General features: G+C 57.7%; 1 protein-coding gene across 1 annotated transcript; it reads left to right on the forward strand.

Annotated features, from left to right (window-relative positions):
* Positions 1-2,844: 2,844 nt before the first annotated feature.
* LINGO1 (leucine rich repeat and Ig domain containing 1) lies at positions 2,845-18,176 on the forward strand (the record flags this gene model as incomplete). The annotated part of the gene is made up of 2 exons (XM_080625973.1): positions 2,845-3,014; positions 16,323-18,176. Exon 2 carries the CDS (start codon positions 16,335-16,337, stop codon positions 18,174-18,176), a length of 1,842 nt encoding a protein of 613 aa, XP_080482099.1. The 5' UTR covers positions 2,845-3,014; positions 16,323-16,334.
* Between the last annotated feature and the right edge of the window lie 892 nt (positions 18,177-19,068).

A 19,068-nucleotide genomic window follows, 5' to 3' on the forward strand; every position in this document is an offset into this window, starting at 1 on the left:
GGGCTGAGATGAAATTTCCCCTTCTCACACCAGACAATGCCAGGAATTGCTGTGGAGTGTCAGCATTGAATACACGGTGCCCTGCACTTACTGGGGCTTTAACCGTGCAGGAAGAAGCATTAGAAACAGCATTCAGAGCTCTTAGCCTGTCTTTTGTCCTCTGTGTTTTTTTCCTGGCCGCATTCAGATTGCAAGCTTTGTCCGTGTTTGTGGAGTGCTATTAACATCGATGGCATCGCTGAAATAGCCATAATAAGAGGCATCGATTTGCACTGAGTAAAGGTCTGAGGACCACTGGGAGGAGCCAGGCTGAATTTCCTCGATGTGAGGAGCGGAGCACGCTGTGCATTCACGCACTCGCTGTCACCTCTCTGCTGTTTATTGCCGCAAAGATCCTTTGCCTCAGGGGAGCCGGGGTCTGCGCCCGCGGGAGGAGAGGCGGCAGCCTGGGAATGGGCAGGAATGCCGAGCGGGAGCAGGGACCTGGAGTGATTCAGCCCTCAGCTGGCGGGCTCGCTGTGCCTGCCTTTTGTTTGTTGCTGCCCTTCTCAGAAGCTTACATGTGCTGGGCAGCAGGAGAACACGCTCCAGTGCGAGCTCCAGGGAAGCAACAGGCTCTGTGTGAGTGCAGAGGGGGGCTTGCACCCTGCCTTTGCTCGTAGCCCATGCAGGGCCATGGTGTCAGGACAGCCTCTGGGCTCTGGTGCTCCAGGGCAGGCAGGCACGGGCATAGGATGAAAGGATGCCACTGCGCAGGAGGAGCTGGAGTGAGCACGCAGCTCTGCTTTCACAGGAGGGAAGAAGGGAGGCCTGCCCAGAGGGATGCTCTGCATAGGAATCTCCATCCCTGAGCTTGGTTAATGGCTGGTGGAGGAAGGCCAAGCCATCATCTTCTTCAAAAGCTCCCACTGGCTGAAAGAGCCGTCCAAGGGAAGGCTCATGGGACTCAATAACGCGGCCAGTGCCAATGTGGAGGGCGCTGGTGCAGCTGCCTTGGGTCTGTCTACCTTGTTCCTGTGGGTAGAAGCAGGACAGAGTGGGAAGAGCCTTGCTAAGGGGAAGCAGGAGGGGGGAAATGCACATTAGAAGCAAAGTTTGTGTCCATTATTGCTGGAGAAACCAGCTGCTGTTGGAAGAGCCAGGGCTGGGCAAGTCTGCTAATGCTGCTCGATAAATCAGTGTCCATTATGGAAGGGGGTGAAGCAGTGGGCAGCGCTCGGAAAGCCGTGCACTTAGCCCTGAATGAGATACCACCAGCTCAGCATGCACCAAGCCTCCAAGGAGGCGTTTGGGATCACTAGGGCCCACATCAGAGGTGTTCCCCCCTTACAGCCCTTTTCCTCCCATGTGTCTGGGAGGGGATGGGGTATCAGGTGCAAAACGCTTTGCAGAGGTATCTGCTGTGGGACGGAGCGCTCTGAAATCCCCCGGGCAGCCCGGCACCTTCCCTCGGCCGGCTCGTGCAGGGTTGGGCACTGAAGCAAGGGCGACCGGCGGCACCACTCCTCCAGCCCAGCCCCTGCGAGCAACGCGGGGCGGGGGACAGGGACTGCGCGGGGTGCCGGGAGCCACCAGCCCCGCTCTCCCTGTACCGCCGGTCGCGGTGCGCGGCAGCCCCAGCGCCGGTGCTCGGGGAGCCCCGTCCCGCAGCCCCCGGGGGCCGCCCCTCGCCGCGCTGGAGCGGGGGAGGCGGCGGGAGGAGGGGACTGGCGCTGCTGCCGCCGCTCCCGTGCCCGCACCGCCCCGCGCCCGCCGGCGGCTCCTCCCGGAGGGGAGGCGGGGGCCGGCACGGCGGCGGCTCCCAGCCCGGCCCCGCCGCGGCAGACCCGGCCGGCGGCAGCGGGCGAGCGGAGCCCGGGCCGTGCCAAGCGCGCTGGGGCGATGCCGCCACCGCCGCCCCGCAGCGCCGCCGCCGCCCCCCGCACGGCGGGTGCGGAGCGGAGGCAGCCGGTGACCGCGCGTCCCTAGGGCGGCCCCGCAGCGGCCCCGCGCCCGGACCGAGGTTCGGGGCTGGACGGGGTGGGGAGCGGCTCGGACCCGGGAGCGCCGCCGCCTCTCGAGCTGTCGCTGCGGAGAGGGGGAGCTGCGTTACTGCAGGTGGAGGGTTTGGCGGGGGGGGCGGCCAGGGGAGATGCCATTTCTGACCGAAGGAGATCGCCGGCGAGAATGAGATGCAGGTGAGCGAGACGGGGATGCTGGGGCGGGGGGAACCGGGGCTGGCGGTACCGGCGGTGCGGGAAGAGCTGGGCGGGGGGGGCTCCGTCCTCTACCCCTCCCTCGGGCCGGACCCGCGCTGGTGCTCGGGGGAACTTAGTGCGTGCACAGGAGAGGGCACGGCCGGTGCGTGTGTGTGTGCGTGCCGCGGGAGCGGGTCCGGGTGGCGGGGAGCGGAGCGGGCACCGCCGGGCTCGGAGAGGCAGCGGGGCCCGGGGCTGCGGGGCGTGGGGCTGGAGGCGAGCGTGTGCCCCGGGGCCTGGAGCCCTCCATCCCCTCCGGGGGCTGCTCCAGCCCCGCTCTGCCTGGGCGGCTTCCCTCTGCTGATGCCCTGCCCGGCTCCCTGCCTTGCTCCAGCCCTTGCGGGAATCGGCAGCTTCCAGCGACCCGGGGCTGGGGTCCCGGCCTCCGGGGCTGATTCGCCCGGTGAAGGGCTGGGGCTCGGTGGCGCTGAGGCGAGCGCAGAGCTGCATCCTGATGTGAGAGCTCTCCTCCTCCTCCCCTGGTAGTTAAGCAGATGAGTTAGCCGATCTGGAGCAGATTACGATTCAGGTAGGGTATGGCCGGGACAGCGCTGCCTGGGAAGCAGGGAGATCAGCCCTCGAGCAGCTCCCCCAGCTAGCGAGGGTTAATTCAAGAGGAGGAATCGTCCCTCTGCCGATCCCCAAGGCAGAAACGCGAAGGGTTAAATACGGGTAGGGAGAGCTCTGAGTGACCGGGCGGAAGGCAGGAGCCATGGGGGGTGATTTTCCGTGGCAGGGGCTCACCTCTCCATCACCAGCCCCCCAGCCTGGAGGTAGGTGAGTCGGGGGCCGTGGGGAGTTCCTGCTGGGTGGGATGATTCCTCAGGTTCCAGGGGAGTTCTGGGGACCCTGAAGGGTCCCCCCACTTGGGCTCAGCCCCACACACAGAGAACAGGAGATGCTGGGGGGTGGGGGGAGAGTCAGGCTGCCATCGCGGGCTCAGCCCTCGGTTTGTGTCTGGCAGAAAACAGAAGGGGTTAATATGGAAGGGACTTCTCAGGCAGCCAGGATTGCAGGGATGCTCCAGAGCCTGCTGGCCAGAAGGGGTTGGGAGCCCTCCCGGTCAGTGCCATTGCTTGTTGCTCTCTGATAGCGTGTGTAGGTTATTGGGTTTTTCACCTTGGGTGTATAAATAGTGCGAGCGGAGGGCAGAGGCATGGTTTGCCACAGGGGCTGGAGGTGCCGCCTCGCAGGAGAAATGGGAGTGTGGGTGCTGTGAAAGCGATGTGCAGTAGGCGGGAGGGACAGCGGGTGAGTGTGGGCACGGCTGGGACCAGGTCCCCCCGCCGCGGGTGCGTGCTGGATGCTGGTTGGTGAAGCCCAGGCTCTGCTGCCTCTCTCTGCCTGTCGCTCCCACCCGAGCAGTCGCCATCCATGGTCCTTCCACGGCAAACACCCTTTCCGACAAGAGACCCTCCGTGCTGGCCTGCAGCAGGGACCGGTGACAGTCCCTGGGTGTCTGCCCGCAGGGACAGGGCAGTTCAGGCATCCCCAGGAGCAGCCCCACTCCACAGATCCCCTTCTCCCTTCTATCTCCGTCTCCCCTTCCCCTGCACCACCTACCGGAGCCGGGCTCTGGAATGAAATCCCTTCCACATCCCCATCCCAGCCTCCTACCAGCCTTAACCCTCTGCTCGCTGCTCTGCCACTTGCAGCAGCCCTGACCTGACCTTCACGCCTGCTGGAGATGGCCGTGGAGCTGTGACTCTGCATGGGGCTGCATGGACCCTACCAGGGCTGCCTGCGCTGCCCAACCCATCCCAGCCCCAGGCCAGCACCACAGCCCCCTTGCCATGCCTTCTGTGTGCGGCTCCAGGCTCCTTCCTGGAGCACGTTGGCTCGGTACCTTAATAACATGGAGGAGAGGGGCTTCTCCTCCTCCCTGGGCTGTAGCCCCCAGCCACCTCGGAGCTGGCAGGGCTGCAGCAGTGGCACCGGCTGCTTGGGCAGCTCCGGCTTTCACTGAGACTCCCATGGGATGGGCAGGGAGCAACTGGAGCAGATGCTGGAGCTGGGGAATGCAGCACCTAGGGAAGAGTCAGGTTTTCCAAGCCTTTTTGTGGAGGGCTTAATTGCAAAACAAATGGTTATAGTTCTGTAATGCCGAACCATGCTGCAGTTACTCTACACCTATAACGTAATTACTCTGTGATACCTCTAATTACCACTGTTTCATATCACTGAAAGGTTAACAGCATGACTGAATGACTTATTGTTCCTTGAGTCTCCTACTTAATACAGTCACTGTAATGATGCTGAAGTTTATATTGCTTGATGTATGTAACAAGTATAAAATCCTGTAACTTCAAGTTTTTTTCCAGGGCTTGACAAATCCCGTTATAATAACGCCACAATTGCAGTGTAATTATAGTGGAATTGCTGAATTACAAAGCTCAACCGAACCTGTTGTGGTTCCACCATGTGTTGGGTGCTGGGCTGACACTGGGTGACACCTGTGTCACCCCTCGAGGCAGGGGAGGATGTGCTTACGATGGGCACACACATCTCTATGGATATCCTGGTGGACAACACGGCTCCACCAACTCTTTTGCCAAACTTCAGGTGTGGAAACTGCTGGAGACTCTTCTCCATGTCCCCCCCATTGGCTGCAGCCCCTGGGGCAGTCTGCTTGGGCCGTGCTGGTGCTGGGGTGGATGCAAGTGGTGCTGTTGGCTCACACTGCCTCTCCTTGCATGTCACAGGCCAATGTGAGCTCCGCATCCCCATACTCCCCCTTTGTGCTCAGCACCATGGCAGTAGTTTGGGACAGGTGAGAGGAGGGCAAAGCTGGTGGTGCCCGGAGCATGGCAAGGGAGGGTGAACACATCCAGTCACTGAGTCAGCAGCTCTCCTCCGTTCTCTGCTGAAGGGAAGGGAGCAGGGTTTATCCTAGCAGGAGGAGAAATGGCTTTTGGTGGGAAAAGAGCCAGAAGAGCTCATTAGGTAGCAGGGGAGGCTGGGATGAGAGAGAAGAGGGCTGCAAATGCTCAACTCAAATCAAACAACCCGAGAAAAATAAAGGCAGAAACCAACTGAAGGCCACGGCCTCAATTTTCTTGCAAGTCTATTTTTTATCCCCTTCTCTCTCTCCATCCAGGGGAGTAAGAACTGGAGCTTGCAGAGGGGAATGGCTGCATGGAGAGAGATCTCCGTGCCTTTGCCACGTGCCCCAGCTCCCTGTGGCCCTGCTGGGGACACGTCCTACAGCCCATTGGAGCCTGCAGCCGTTGGGACAAGGCGATGCAGGCAGGGAGAGGAGCGGGGCTGGCTCGGGAAGGGCAGGACCCCGGCGCTGTCAGCAGCACAGCATGGCCCCTGCCACCCAGCACAGCCAGGGCACACTGAGGTGGCTGTGTCTGGGTTAATTGTCAGCGTGACCTGGTCAATTGAATAAGTGCTGCTGAATGACACAGGGTCCTGTCCCTCTCTAGGCTCCCTCCATCCCTGAGAGCAGCAGGGCCCACAGCCCTGGAGCCAAGAGCTGTGCTGGGGCGAGACCCGGGTGGTTCCCACCTTGCAGGAGCAGCAGTGGGGGGTGACTGACAGAGCCCACCTTGCCCTGCGAGGGGATGCAGGGTCATTGATGCACTGGCAGCAGCATGGCTGTGTTGGGAGGACCCTGCTGTGAGCCCCACCAGAGGCTCAGTCCTCCCTCTGGCATCGCCAACACCTCGGCCACCATCCCTTGCCCTCCACAGCCCCATACCCCACCCAAACATCTCCTAATGGAGCACAGGACCAGGCTAGGCAGCAGGTCAGCATCCCTGTTGTAGGAGCCAGGAAGCTCGGCTTGGTTTCACTCATTCTGCTGGTTCTAGGCACATAAATGGCTCCTGTTTAAACGTCCTGCGTGTTTTCTTCCACAATGTCTTCCATAAGCCAGTGAGCCTTCCAGTGCCCATAGCATCCTGCAGTGGCCGCATGTCCACACATGGACACGACTCCCAGGCTCCAGAGGCACACGCACATGTCCTGGTCAGAGGCCAAAAGCTTTCCCCACTGCAGCCCTTGTGTTCCTTGTCTCAGGGCTGGGGTTGGTGTCCTGAGGTGGGCACGGTCCCAGAGGGTCCCTACAGGGGGTGAGGAGGTGCAGGACCAGGCTGTGCCTCCCAGGGCACAGTTCCTATGGCCCCAGTGATGCTCAGATGGCAAAATACCTGCTGGAGCCACCAGGCCTGGCTGAGCCCTGCTTTGGGGGCACACCGGCCACTGCTCCTCGAGGGATGTGCCTGGGAGCACCCACCCCTGCCCTTGCTGCTGGTTCCCATGGTGCCTCTGCCACCCTCGCTGTTGCGTTCCCCATCACCCCACACTGCTCTCCGTTACCTCAGTAGGACCCACTTGTTGTCGGGGTGGTTTTTTTTGTCATTTCCATTCTGTTTCTTCATCAGAATGCAAAACATTAAATATCGCTCGTGTAATTATGGTTAATTTCATAACCAGCACCTTAATTGGATTGGTCTCTGATGGGGAATTCTCGTAGGAGGGAGAAGCAGAAATATTTTGACGTGATCTATTCTTTCAGCTCTTCGTTTGGGTTTGAGATGTCGAGTGTGAAATGGGAAACAACTGATTTAGACCTCAGAGGCAACCTGGGGGTGGCGAGCAAAGCCTGAGCGCTCGCAGAGGCTCTTAACCAGGCACAGGCAAACCTCCCTCCCTCCCCTACCTGATCCCGGCCTTTCCCTGCAGCCCCTTTGGATTGGGAGCAGTCGCAGAGAGACAGATTAATGGGATCTAACCCAAAATGGGAGCCAGGGGGGATATGACGGGTGAGCACTGGCCCGGCAGCTCGCTTCTGTGCCAGCGATGCTGTGGTACAAGAGAGCAAGGCACAGGAATGAGGATTAGGTGGAAGAACTGAATGGCAGCTGTGCTTTAGCTGAGTGTGCTGTGCGGGAGCCAGGAGAAGGGAGGGAACTGGGGCCATAGTTCCTGAGCAGCATCAAAACCTCCTTCTCTGGCCCGTGCTGGGGGGAGCCTGGCACAGCTCTACAGGCTCCCACTGGGTCTGGGTCTGCTCCAGGACCTCAGGGATGGGAGCGACACCCAAAGGGATGCCTCTTTCCTGCTGGGAATAGGCCAGGGAAGAGCCCACCAGCATCCCCAGGCCTGGAGAGGGCCCCCAGCCCGGTGAACCGGGTTATTTCAGCACTGCTCCAGGGGCAGTGGGGATCCTGGGGCTGTGCCATTCCGTGGCCATGCCCCGGAGCTGTGGATTGTGCCTCCGCTTTGGGCTTGAGCTACGATTTGCTCCAGGAAACATGGAATTGCGCTGCCATTAGGTGCTGCCATTAAACTGATTTGTGCTCAGCCTGTTTATCCTTTTCAATGGGAAATGATACAGAAGCTGAACCGAAATGGAAACCCTGGCCTTGCATTTCCAATTTAATTCCTATGCACTGTATTTCCCCGTGATTACTTTTGTTCTCGCGCACAGCCCAGCGTGCAGGCTCTGCGTTATTATCAGCATCGCTGGAGAGGAGGAGGAAGGGGCGGAAAGCATCTCTTTCAGCTCAAGCAAAACACAACAAAACCACCCCAAAGCAGCCCTCCATTGAGGGCAGTGGGGAACCGCTCCATTCCCGCACTGGGTCCCTCCTCCTTCTCCATGCCCACAGGATGGAGCTGCCCACTGGAAGACAGGAGGCTGGGGAACAGCACAGCACCCCTGAGGCTGCCGGCATGCTGACACCCCTTACCACAGGCATTAAACTGATTGATTGTGCTTTTTGCCTCTGCTTCACAGGGAAGTGCCCCCTTGCTAGTGAAATCACTGCCTTGGATTTAATGAAATTGCCCTAAACAATCCCAGTTTCCAGTTTTCCCCTCTCAACCAGCATTTCCCACCTTTTCCTTCTTGTTTTTTCGGGGGGGGGGTGTGGGGGGTACCAGCACACCAGGAGCTCTATGCACAGCCCTTATACCTGCACAGGACATGTATCAGCAGGGCTGGCTGTGTGTAGAGCCCAAATCCTGACCATGTCCTGACATTCTGCAGGGATTTTGGGCTAGGAAGGGCTGGCAAGGTGGTGACCCCCATCCCTGGCTGGCTGGCACTGCCTCGCAGCCACTCTGCCCAGCATCATGGGCTCACTGACTGCAGGACAGGCAGGCTCAGCCATGGCTCAGCACAGTTGGTTTTTATCTAATCTATTTTATTGTTGAATGAAACAATAACAGCAAATACAGGCCCTGAAGACAAGCCATAAATAATGCAGAAATCAAACAAGCGAGGAAGGGGGAAAGGAAAAAGAATTATACATGTAAAACCAGCAGAGAAAGCCAGGGGGGGAAGAGGAATCTTCTCTCCACGTTTGCCATCGCTCATGTTCGCTTTGGCTCCCTTTTTTCCCCACTTCTCTCTTCCTGGAATTCCTGCGGCACTGGATTTGTTATTATGGGAACAAAACTTCATCATAACTGGGAGGAGAGGGGGGAAGAGGCAGATCTGGCTTGAGGAGGGAGCTGGAAAGGAGGTGGATGGAGATGACCAGCGCTTTTGTCTCTTGCAGCGCCTTGGAAGCCTTGCCTGAGCCCACCACCCTCTGCCCCTGTGTCCTGTGGGAGATGGGGCAGGGACAGCTCTGGCAATGCCACCCATGGGACCATTGGTGCTGGCAGTAGGGCACACACATGCCCTCACTGCCCCGTGCAGCTTGTCCCACTGGTGGGTTATCACAGAGCCATCCTCGCTGGGCTGGGCTGCAGTCGGCCTCTCCCAAGAGGCATCCTCAGGCCACTTATTTTAGGCAGGGGTATAAAAATATCCGGGCCGGTCCGAAAGGGAGGTAAATCAGGAGGTTCCCCTGGAGTCAGCAGAGCTCTCAGTCCTCCTGCTGTTATCCCTCAGGTTTCCAAGGGACGACGCAGCACTCTGGAGCAGCTCTTCTCTAGGTATCCTGCGCTGGTCGTAGGGGTGTTCAAGGGATGTGGCTGGGGACTGATGTGGTGCTGTAAGTACAGTCTAAACTTCAGTTCAGCTTAAGGAATGGGAGCATTCCCTACAGCAGTGCTGCTCTGTAGCACTGTATTTCCCCGTGATTACTTTTGTTCTCGCGCACAGCCCAGCTCTGCTCTGTAGCACTGCAGGCTCAGGATGCGCTCACTGGACCCCACTTGCTGTTTGTGTGGCATTTGGGATGTTGATCTGGCTTTCCACCTTCAAACCAGCGCTGGGGACACAGCGGCTTGGACTTGCGGCTATTAGAGGGGGGTCACATCACAAGGCTTCAGTGATGACCCCTTCTGGTTCTTATGGTGGAGTAAGGTTGCTCTTAGGCCTGGGTGTCAGGCTGGTTTGGCATTCGGTCTCCTGCTGAGCCAGCCCTGGGTACAGGAGGGGAGGAGGCACCAGGGCTGCTCCCCTTTCCCACTTGTGTCCCTGTTTTTCTGCTGCTGGATCTGAGGAGTGCCCCATCCCTGCTCCAGGCACTGAGCAGAGCTCAGGGCACTGCAGAGCCCTTTAGGTAGAGGCTGGTGGCTGGAGGGGATGGGATGTCCACAGGCAGGGAGCACTGGGGAGGGAGCAGCTTGTCTTGGTGCCACACAGCTCCTCACCAGGCCCTTCGTGGTGCCCCCAGATGTGGTATTTGGGGTGATACCGCATTGGGGTATCCAGATCCCATGGGGGTTACAGCGGCTCTGCCTGGCAGCACCTCGGGGCTGGTGCCTGGGTCTGGGGGAGCGCGATGCCACCGGAGCAGCCATCGAGGTGATCCCGTACATCGCCGCCATCTGCTCCTGACCGGGAGGAAACACGCTCTGGCAGCGAGGTGACTTTGTACCAGCTGCTCTGTGCTGGAGGAGTGGTGTCCTGCCCTGACACAGCGCGGGGCTCAGCACCGGCACCGTACAGCTGCGCGCTGCCTGAGTCAGCAGCACCGAGCCATGTGGGACCTGCCCTGGGCACCATCCTGCAGCCCAGCACCCACCACCTCACCCCGCCGTGATGGCCATGGAGCCGGAGCGCAGGGGATGCCTTCACAGTGTCGGCGTGACCCCGGCGGCTCTGACAGAAGACACGCACTGGGCAGACCTCTCTTTCACCTCTCCGCTGCAAATGTTTCCATAGCCCTCAGAAGAGCCTGGAGTTTTTCCATCCTCCTTTCACTGCTATAGACAGGGAAGGAAAAACATCTAGAGAGACCCTCCTGCTGTGCTGAAGTGTCCTCTACCCAGTGCTGGTTCACCACTCGAATGCCTCTGAGCTGGGTGAGCACCTACACCATCCTGGTGGCCCAGCCCATGGCTGTGGGGGCAGGAATCCCAAGGAGATTTGCCAAAAGAGAGAAAAGGAGAAGCCCCATTCAAGCGGCTGTGCCTGACCTTCCCAGCATCCCAGCACACAGCATCGTCCTGCTCCTCTCTGTCCCAGCATGAAACATCTCTGATTCTGGAGCTCCCAAGGCCAGCCCTTGGGAGACATCTCCCACGAGCAGGGAGCGTGGCTGGCTCCGAGCCTGAGCTCCACACTGCGCTGCACCCTTACACTCCTCATTTATGTGTTGCTAGCTCAAGGCTTTACACCCCCGGCATCCACAGCTGCCTTTGCAATTACTTATTGATCACTTGTCAGGATGTTTTCTTTGCTGATGGGGCATTGAAGCATGTGCAGTCAAAGGGAGAGAAAAGGCGTTAAAAGCACAGGAGCAAAGGTGTGAGGAGGGTGAGCAGCTCACACACAGATGTGATTGCAGCAAGAAACAGCCTCAGCAAAAACTGCTCTGAGCGTCAGCGTCCTGCGGAGATGACCGGGAGCTCCTTCCCATCGCCCTGCTCCAGTAACCTGCCTGCCAAGCCTCAAAACCACGCTCCAGGTTGGCTCTGGGCCATCGCTGGCTGTCCCTCCACCACACATACCTGTCCCTGCGTCGAACACATCCACAGCTAAACCAGTGGACAGCTGGGCCTTCAGCATCCTGCATCCTGGCCCCTCAGCCCATGTTTGAGCTTTTCTCTCCCACTGTGCATCCCTTCCCCTTTGTTCTGCTCTTCTTGCCCTTTGGCTCGGTGCTTCCCTGATGACTCCCCACATTTTGGGTGGAAAGGGCCCACTTCCATGAGCAAACACCTTTGAGGGCAGTCCTGCAGGCCCTCTGCTGCCGGGGTCTGGTGCCAGCCAGGCGGTGTCAGGGCCGGAAGGGGATTTGCATCTTAGATACTTCTTGGTGCTCTCTTACAGCCCCAGAGCAGCTGCCAGAGCAGATCAGGTTCCTGCACACCTATTCCAGGCTCCCAGCGTGGATCCGCTGAAAGCAGATCCCTGGGAAGGCAGAGCAAAGGCTGGGGCTGGACTCACACCTCCATGTGGGGACCCCAGGCTGGGGTCTGGGGTGGGCTCCTCGCCATGGCCCATTCATTGCCTTGCTCCTGGGTCCCCACCACCCTGACCAAGGCACTGCTCAAAGGGTCCTTCTCCATGTCTGCCTGTTTCATCCCCATTCTTACACCCTCCTGTGCTGCTTCTGGAGGATGTGGGGCCAGAGCAGGCCACAGGGCAGCCCTTTGTGCTCAGCAGCCTGTTTTCATGCCCTTCATTAGCAGCTCATCCATTAATGAAGGCCCAGAGGAAATGTGGCAGCAGCTTCCCATCACTCAGGCCAGTGCTGTGCCTCCAGTCACCCCCAGCGGTGCTCAGGGCTTCCTTTAGGCTCTCCCTCGTTGGGTTGTTCTAAGCCACATGAAGCAGCATGGTCCCAGGAGGGAAACTGCCCCATGTGCTTTAGCCCCTGCTCCCACCCATCCCTGACCATCCCTGGAGCCATGCTCCCCATGGACACTGGGTGGGAAAAGAGGAGGAGCAAGGAGCAGGTGGGGTGGGGAGGAAGGAGAGACAAAGCAAAAGGGCCCACAAACGCACGCTGGGTGCAGGGGAATGATGGAGAGAGGAGGAAATGGGCACGAACGTGTTCGGCAGATTAAAGCTTCTCCCTTTGTTTTGCTGCTTTGCAGATAGCTCCAGGAACACTTAGTGCGGAGCCCGGGCTCTGGATAAGCAACTCTTTTAGCAGCAGGAAAGGTTGTTAAATATTTATTTGTAAACCTGGAGTCTTTATCTCTAAAATGTAGTCAAGTTCAATAAAATCTGATTTAGCTGGAGCAGCTCGGGGCAGACGGAGCCCTGACTCTGAGCGCAGTGCCTCGGCAGCTCAGTGTGGAGCCAGCAGGACAGAGATGGGGTGCAGGATGGACAGACAGATGGGACACATGCTCCCCCAGCCCCACAGGCCCCCCCACACGAGGGATGTGGCTCGCCTCATCCTAGATCCCCTGTTGGCGTTTGATGTTCTCCGAAGCATCTGGTTCAAGGGTGCCTGTCTCGCACGCTGTGATTTATGGCTGCCAGGTGGGGATAGTGCTGACTCAGGGCTCTGTGCCGCTGGCTCGCTGTCACGCGATGCTGAGGGGCGCTGGGCACCCCAGAGGGGCAGGGACAGCGGTGACAGCATGGGGCACAGCCACCCTGGGACAGGAGGGCAGCAGCAGTGCTGGTGGGTTTGCTGTCCATTCCTCTGTGCCAGGGCAGCCTGTGCCCATCGCAATGGAGCAAATCCCATGCATGTCAGCGCTCCAGCCTGGCCCCAGGCTCCGTTTCCAGGCACGAGCCCAGAATAGCATCTTTCCCCCCAGTGCTGAGCCCAGCCGGAGACACACAGCAGGTCCTGCTGCATTTAGCTCCAAGGCAGCGTGGCTCCAGCATGCCCATCTGTGCCACCAGGCTGGATTTGGATCTCTGGTCCCTGGGCGGTGCGGTGGTGAGGATGGGTCAGAGGATGCCAGGGCTCTGAGCAGTTCTGCTGTGGTCTGCACTGGTTTGTGTTGCCTAAAGGCAGTGAGTCAAGCAGCTGGTTCTTCTTTTATTGATGCTCTTTTTTAATGTGAGGAATGAGAGGCACGTTCACACCGGAGGCTGCAGCGCTCCCTAGGCTGTGGGAGAGAGATGGGGTCTGATCCTGCCTGGCAGCACCTGCTGGGACTGTGGCTGGGCACCCTGCAGGCGTGCTCAGACCTGTTCCATGGCTCCTCCTCAGGGTAAAGCTGGGAAGGCTTCAATTTTGAAAGCCCTTGGTGGTGCTTGGTCTTGGTCACGTCCTAGGTTCCTGCAGCCACCATGGTCTCCCTGCTCCTTCCAGTGACACCAACAGTAGTCATCCAAGCCCATCCAAGGCAGCCTGAGCCCCTCGCCCAGCACAGGGCACTGTGTGGTGGGAGACGTGGGATAGCTGAAAGGAGCCCTACCTTTGGGCTGAGGTTGGCTGCTGTGCTGGTGGGGGTCAGCATGACAGTGCCTGTAAAGCCACATGTAGGTGGTTGACCCCAGCTCACGCAAAAGTCACCATTTGAGTTGGTTTTAGAAGGGCACCTCTTAATATCTGCCTCACCTTGAGGCACAAATATCCTCTCTGGAACAGCAGAGGTAAATGAGAACCAAAAGTGATTTAAAGCTCATCTTAGCTCAGAATTTTTCAGCTTATTCATTGTCTTACATCCAAAGCTCTTCTGTGACTCTGGCTATTAAGATTACAGATGTTTTTGTCAGGGATTGTATTTATCACGGATTTAAATTTAGCTGAGAACTAATAATATGTGAGGTGTGCCTAGCCTTTAATTTTACACAAGTAGGCTTGTCTCCACTTTAGCACCATGCAGATTTTGCTTCCTTCATCTATCACCACCTTGCTTATATTTTAGCCACCGACACCACATCATTCCCAGCAGCTCCAGCTGCTGCCCCTCTGCTGGTAAAGGCAGGATTTGGCCTGGGGAGGTCTGTGAGTTGGGTCCTGTGGTGGATGTGGCCCAGCAGGGACCAGTGCGTGGCTGCACGCACAGGCAGAGCAGGGATTGCAGCACACAGCCAAATAAGGCCGGCTGCCTGGCGCTCTAATGAGCTGAAGTCTTTTCAACCCTGGGATAATTAAGCCCCTTCGACTGTATTTTGTTTTGCACGTAGTGTTGTGCTTGCTTTGATGGCTTTCTCAGCACGGCTGTGAGGAGCAGGAATTGGTTTCTGAGAAACACCGGCCGAGGGATGCTGTGAGTGGCAAGTGGGATGTGGAAGCAGCAGTGCCATGGGCACACCACAGGCAGGAGGAGGGGGCCACATGCTGCCCATGAGGACATGGTGAGGTGGCACAGGGGACCTCCGGCAGCACATCGGGAGCAAACCCATGCGCACAGTCACCCAAGAGCTGCCAACCTGGAGCACAAGTGTGATGGGAACAGCTGAGAGACCTGGGGTTCAGTCTGGAGAAGAGAAGGCTCAGGGGGGACCTTATTGCTCCCTACAACTGCCTGACAGGAGGATGGAGCCAGGAGGGGCTGGGCTCTGCTCCCAAGGAACAAGGGATGGGACAAGAGGAACCGGCCTCAAGCGGCACCAGGGCAGGTTTAGATGGAGCTGAGGAACAATTCCTGCCCCAGAGGGTGCTCAGGCATTGGAACAGGCTGCCCAGGGCAGGGCTGCAGTCACCGTCCCTGCAAGTGTTCACACACCGTGGAGAAGAGGCCTCAGTGCCATGGGTTAGGGGTGGCCTTGGCAGTGCTGGGGAACGGCTGGACTGGATGAGCTTAGAAGTCTTTTCCAGCCCAGTTGATTCCATGATCCTAACTGGCGGTGCCATCCAGGCCCCAGCCTACCCCAGTGGCATCACCACAGTAGCAGCAGCCCTGTTTGTGTTCGTAAAGCTGCCCAGCAGCGTCAGCACTGGGGAAGTGATGACATGGGAGATGATGAATTGTAAATACCCAGCAAATGGCTCTTCGCAGCCTGGCCTCAAGCCCGAGCCATCCCACTGGAAATGCTTCCATGGGACTGGGAGGGGCTGGACCGGGATGGGCAGGAAGGAGCTCGGCACCACTGCCAGGAGAGTGGTGTGGGACCAGCTCCTGGTCCCACAGACCTGCTTTGGGGGTGCCCCATGACCAGCCCCACTGCACGGGTAGCAGGGGAAGGGATGGAGAAGGATGGTGAACCTGGAGGAAGCTGCGGGAGGAGTTCTGCGGGGACTCCTGGTGTGCCAAGGCCTGGTGGTTTCCGAGGTGGTGCTGGGGGACATGTTTACGGCCAGTCCATCATCTTTACCCTTGCATCTCGCAAAGAAATTTTGCATCATTTGGGGGGAACAGAAGTTAGACTTGAGTCATCTGTCTGTAGGAAATGATGGATGTAAAGCGACGCAATGGAGGTAATGCACAGAATACGCACCAAACCCATAAATAGTGCCGGAGCAGGGAAAGTAATGTACAGGATATAATGATGGATACAAACAGAGCCAATGGAAGTAATGTGTTGAGTATATTCAGCGATAGCCATAAATAGCATTAGTGGAAGCAATGCAGAGTGCACACATAACAATAGATATAAACACGGGCCGGAGCAGCTGTACATCTAACATGCAATATTAATATGATTTGATCCCTTGTAACAGCTCAAGCAATGAGGAAATAAATGCAACAGAGGCAGCATGACCACGAGGGGGTCACCCAGCCCTCCCAGGGCCTTTCCCAGCTGAGAGCAAGCAGAGCCCCTCATCACCCTGTGGACCCCTCATCACCCCGCAGACCCCCTTATTCAGCCCCAGACCCTACTGGGCCGATTCCTGTGGAGCTGTGGTTGCTCCCCACTCAGACACCCCACTACTGGCTGATCCCAAGGAGGGATCCCCCAGATGCTTGATCCTGTGCTCGGCTCCTCTGCCTTTGCAAAGCAGCCTTTATATTCAGGCTCCATCTACAGGGAACGGAATAATTTCAAGAGCTTAAAATAGGCTGTAGATAGATGTGTTTAGTATTAAATTATTTTTCTTAAGAAGCCGAGGAAGCGAGGTCTGTCTGACACAGATTCCTCAAGGCTTTCCACTCAAAGTCTGTGCACGTTCACTCATCAAGTGGAAAGTTGCGGGGTGGGGAGGAGAGATGGTCTTGGGCTGGATTTTGGCTGGGAAATGAGAACCTCTGCTCTGCCTCGGCAGTGCCCTTCACCTTAGCGCCAGCTCTGCCCAGACTACACCTTTTGCTGTGGTGGTGCCCGTCGTTTGCTCACATCCCCCTTGCTCTTTCTCTCCCCCGTGTTACCTGCAGGTGAGAGATAGGATGGTAGCTGGGGAGGCGAGTATGCGCAGCCCACTCCTGGCCTGCTGGCAGCCGATTCTCCTCCTGATGCTGGGATCCATCCTGTCCGGCTCCGCCACAGGCTGCCCGCCGCGCTGCGAATGCTCTGCCCAGGAGCGCGCTGTCCTGTGCCACAGGAAGAGGTTCATGGTCGTGCCGGAGGGGATCCCCACCGAGACCAGGCTGCTGGACTTGGGCAAGAACCGCATCAAGACGCTCAACCAGGATGAATTTGCCAACTACCCTCACCTGGAGGAGCTGGAGCTAAATGAGAACATTATCAGTGCCATTGAACCTGGGGCTTTCAACAACCTCTTCAACCTCAGGACGCTGGGGCTCAGGAGTAACAGGCTCAAGCTGATCCCCTTGGGGGTGTTTACTGGACTCAGCAACCTTACCAAGCTAGACATTAGTGAGAATAAAATTGTGATCCTCCTAGACTACATGTTCCAGGACTTGTACAACCTCAAGTCTTTGGAGGTGGGGGACAACGACCTTGTCTACATCTCCCACCGGGCCTTCAGCGGCCTCAACAGCCTGGAGCAGCTGACCCTGGAGAAATGCAACCTGACCTCCATCCCCACGGAGGCTCTGTCTCACCTTCACGGCTTGATCGTGCTGCGCCTGCGCCATCTGAACATCAACACCATCCGGGATTACTCATTCAAGAGGCTGTACCGGCTCAAGGTCCTCGAGATCTCCCACTGGCCCTACCTGGATACCATGACATCGAACTGCCTCTACGGGTTGAACCTGACCTCCTTGTCCATCACCCACTGCAACCTGACGTCCATCCCGTACGTGTCGGTGAGGCACTTGGTTTACCTCCGGTTCCTGAACCTGTCCTACAACCCCATTGTCACCATCGAGGGCTCCATGCTCCATGACCTGCTCAGGCTGCAGGAGATCCAGCTGGTGGGAGGGCAGCTCACCACGGTCGAGCCCTTCGCCTTCCGCGGCCTCAACTACCTGCGCATCCTGAACGTGTCAGGGAATTTGCTGACCACCCTGGAGGAGTCGGCCTTCCACTCAGTGGGCAACCTGGAGACGCTCATCCTCGACAACAACCCCTTAGCCTGCGACTGCCGCTTGCTCTGGGTTTTCCGGCGGCGATGGAGGTTGAACTTCAACAAGCAGCAGCCCACTTGCTCCACCCCCGAGTTCGTCCAGGGCAAGGAGTTCAAAGACTTCCCTGATGTCCTCCTGCCCAACTACTTCACCTGCCGCCGAGCACGGATACGGGACCGCAAACCTCAGCAGATCTTTGTGGACGAAGGCCACACAGTCCACTTTGTCTGCCGGGCAGATGGGGACCCGCCTCCCACCATCATGTGGCTGTCTCCTCGCAAGCACCTCATCTCAACCAAAACCAACGGGCGGCTCACTGTCTTCCCTGACGGCACGCTGGAGGTGCGCTACGCCCAGATCCAGGACAATGGCACCTACCTATGCATCGCCAGCAACGCAGGTGGCAACGACACCATGCTGGCCCACCTGCACGTGCGCAGCTACTCCCCAGACTGGCCCCACCAGCCCAACAAGACCTTCGCGTTCATCTCCAACCAGCCCAACGAGAGCGATGCCAACAGCACGCGCGCCACCGTGCCTTTCCCCTTTGACATCAAGACTCTCATCATCGCCACCACCATGGGCTTCATTTCCTTCCTGGGCGTCGTGCTCTTCTGTCTGGTGCTCCTCTTCCTGTGGAGCCGGGGGAAAGGCAACACCAAGCACAACATTGAAATCGAGTACGTGCCACGGAAGTCTGACGCGGGCATCAGCTCTGCAGATGCGCCACGCAAGTTCAACATGAAAATGATTTGAACCAGGCAACAATTTGCAAATAATAATGGTGGGTTGGTTGGTTTGTTTTTTTGTTTTGTTTTGTTTTGTTTTTTTAAAAAAGAGAACAAATGAACAAAATAAAAAATAATTTAAAAATATTGCTACAAACATACCGACCTCTCTCCTCCCACCACGTCCTCAGCCCCGTCCAAACCCACTGCATCCACACTGTCACCACCTCTTCCTCCTCCCCTTCTTCTTTATACCAGGAAAAACATTCAGCCGATGTCTTCAGGACTCCTGTGTTTGTAAGGACTTTGTCTGATGGACTCTGGTGTCAGATATAACTCTGAGAGGGAAAAACAAGGGGGCGGGGGGGGGGGGAAGAAAGAAAAAAACCCAAGAAATAAAGTCAATAAAAAGTTACGAACTTTATTCTGTAACTTTGATTTCAGTAATTATGGATTTTTATGAAAACTTGAAATAATAAAAAAAACCCTATTTCCTATAGATAGTTGGAATGCAAAATCTTGACTTCTTGATCTGTCCAGTTCTGTACCTGGCAAGAGCTCCCTTCCTTGCCACCACACCAAGAACAGCCTCAGGCCAGGGTGAGAATCCCACTGACACCGAAGGTTTGCACCCCACCAAAGGGGTCCTAGGGCCTGCAGAGCATCGAGAGGAGTTTGCTTTTTGCTCCCAAGGGTTTGCCATGGTTTTGGAGTCAGTTTCGTGCCACCCTAAAGGCCGGGGGATTGGGACAGTGCTGGTGTTCCAGCACAGGGCTGAGTGTGTCCATCCTCTGCGTGCTTAGGAGGACACAAAGGCCCATCACGGGGCAGGCAGCAGCTCGCCGTGCCCATGGCCTTTGGGCTGAGAGCCAGTGGGACTGGGTTTTGCCTGGCAGAGCTGGGAGTACCTGGAGATCCTG

The sequence above is a fragment of the Psittacula echo genome (assembly GCF_963264785.1).
Source record: "Psittacula echo genome assembly, chromosome: 10".
NCBI classification, from domain to species: domain Eukaryota; kingdom Metazoa; phylum Chordata; class Aves; order Psittaciformes; family Psittacidae; genus Psittacula; species Psittacula echo.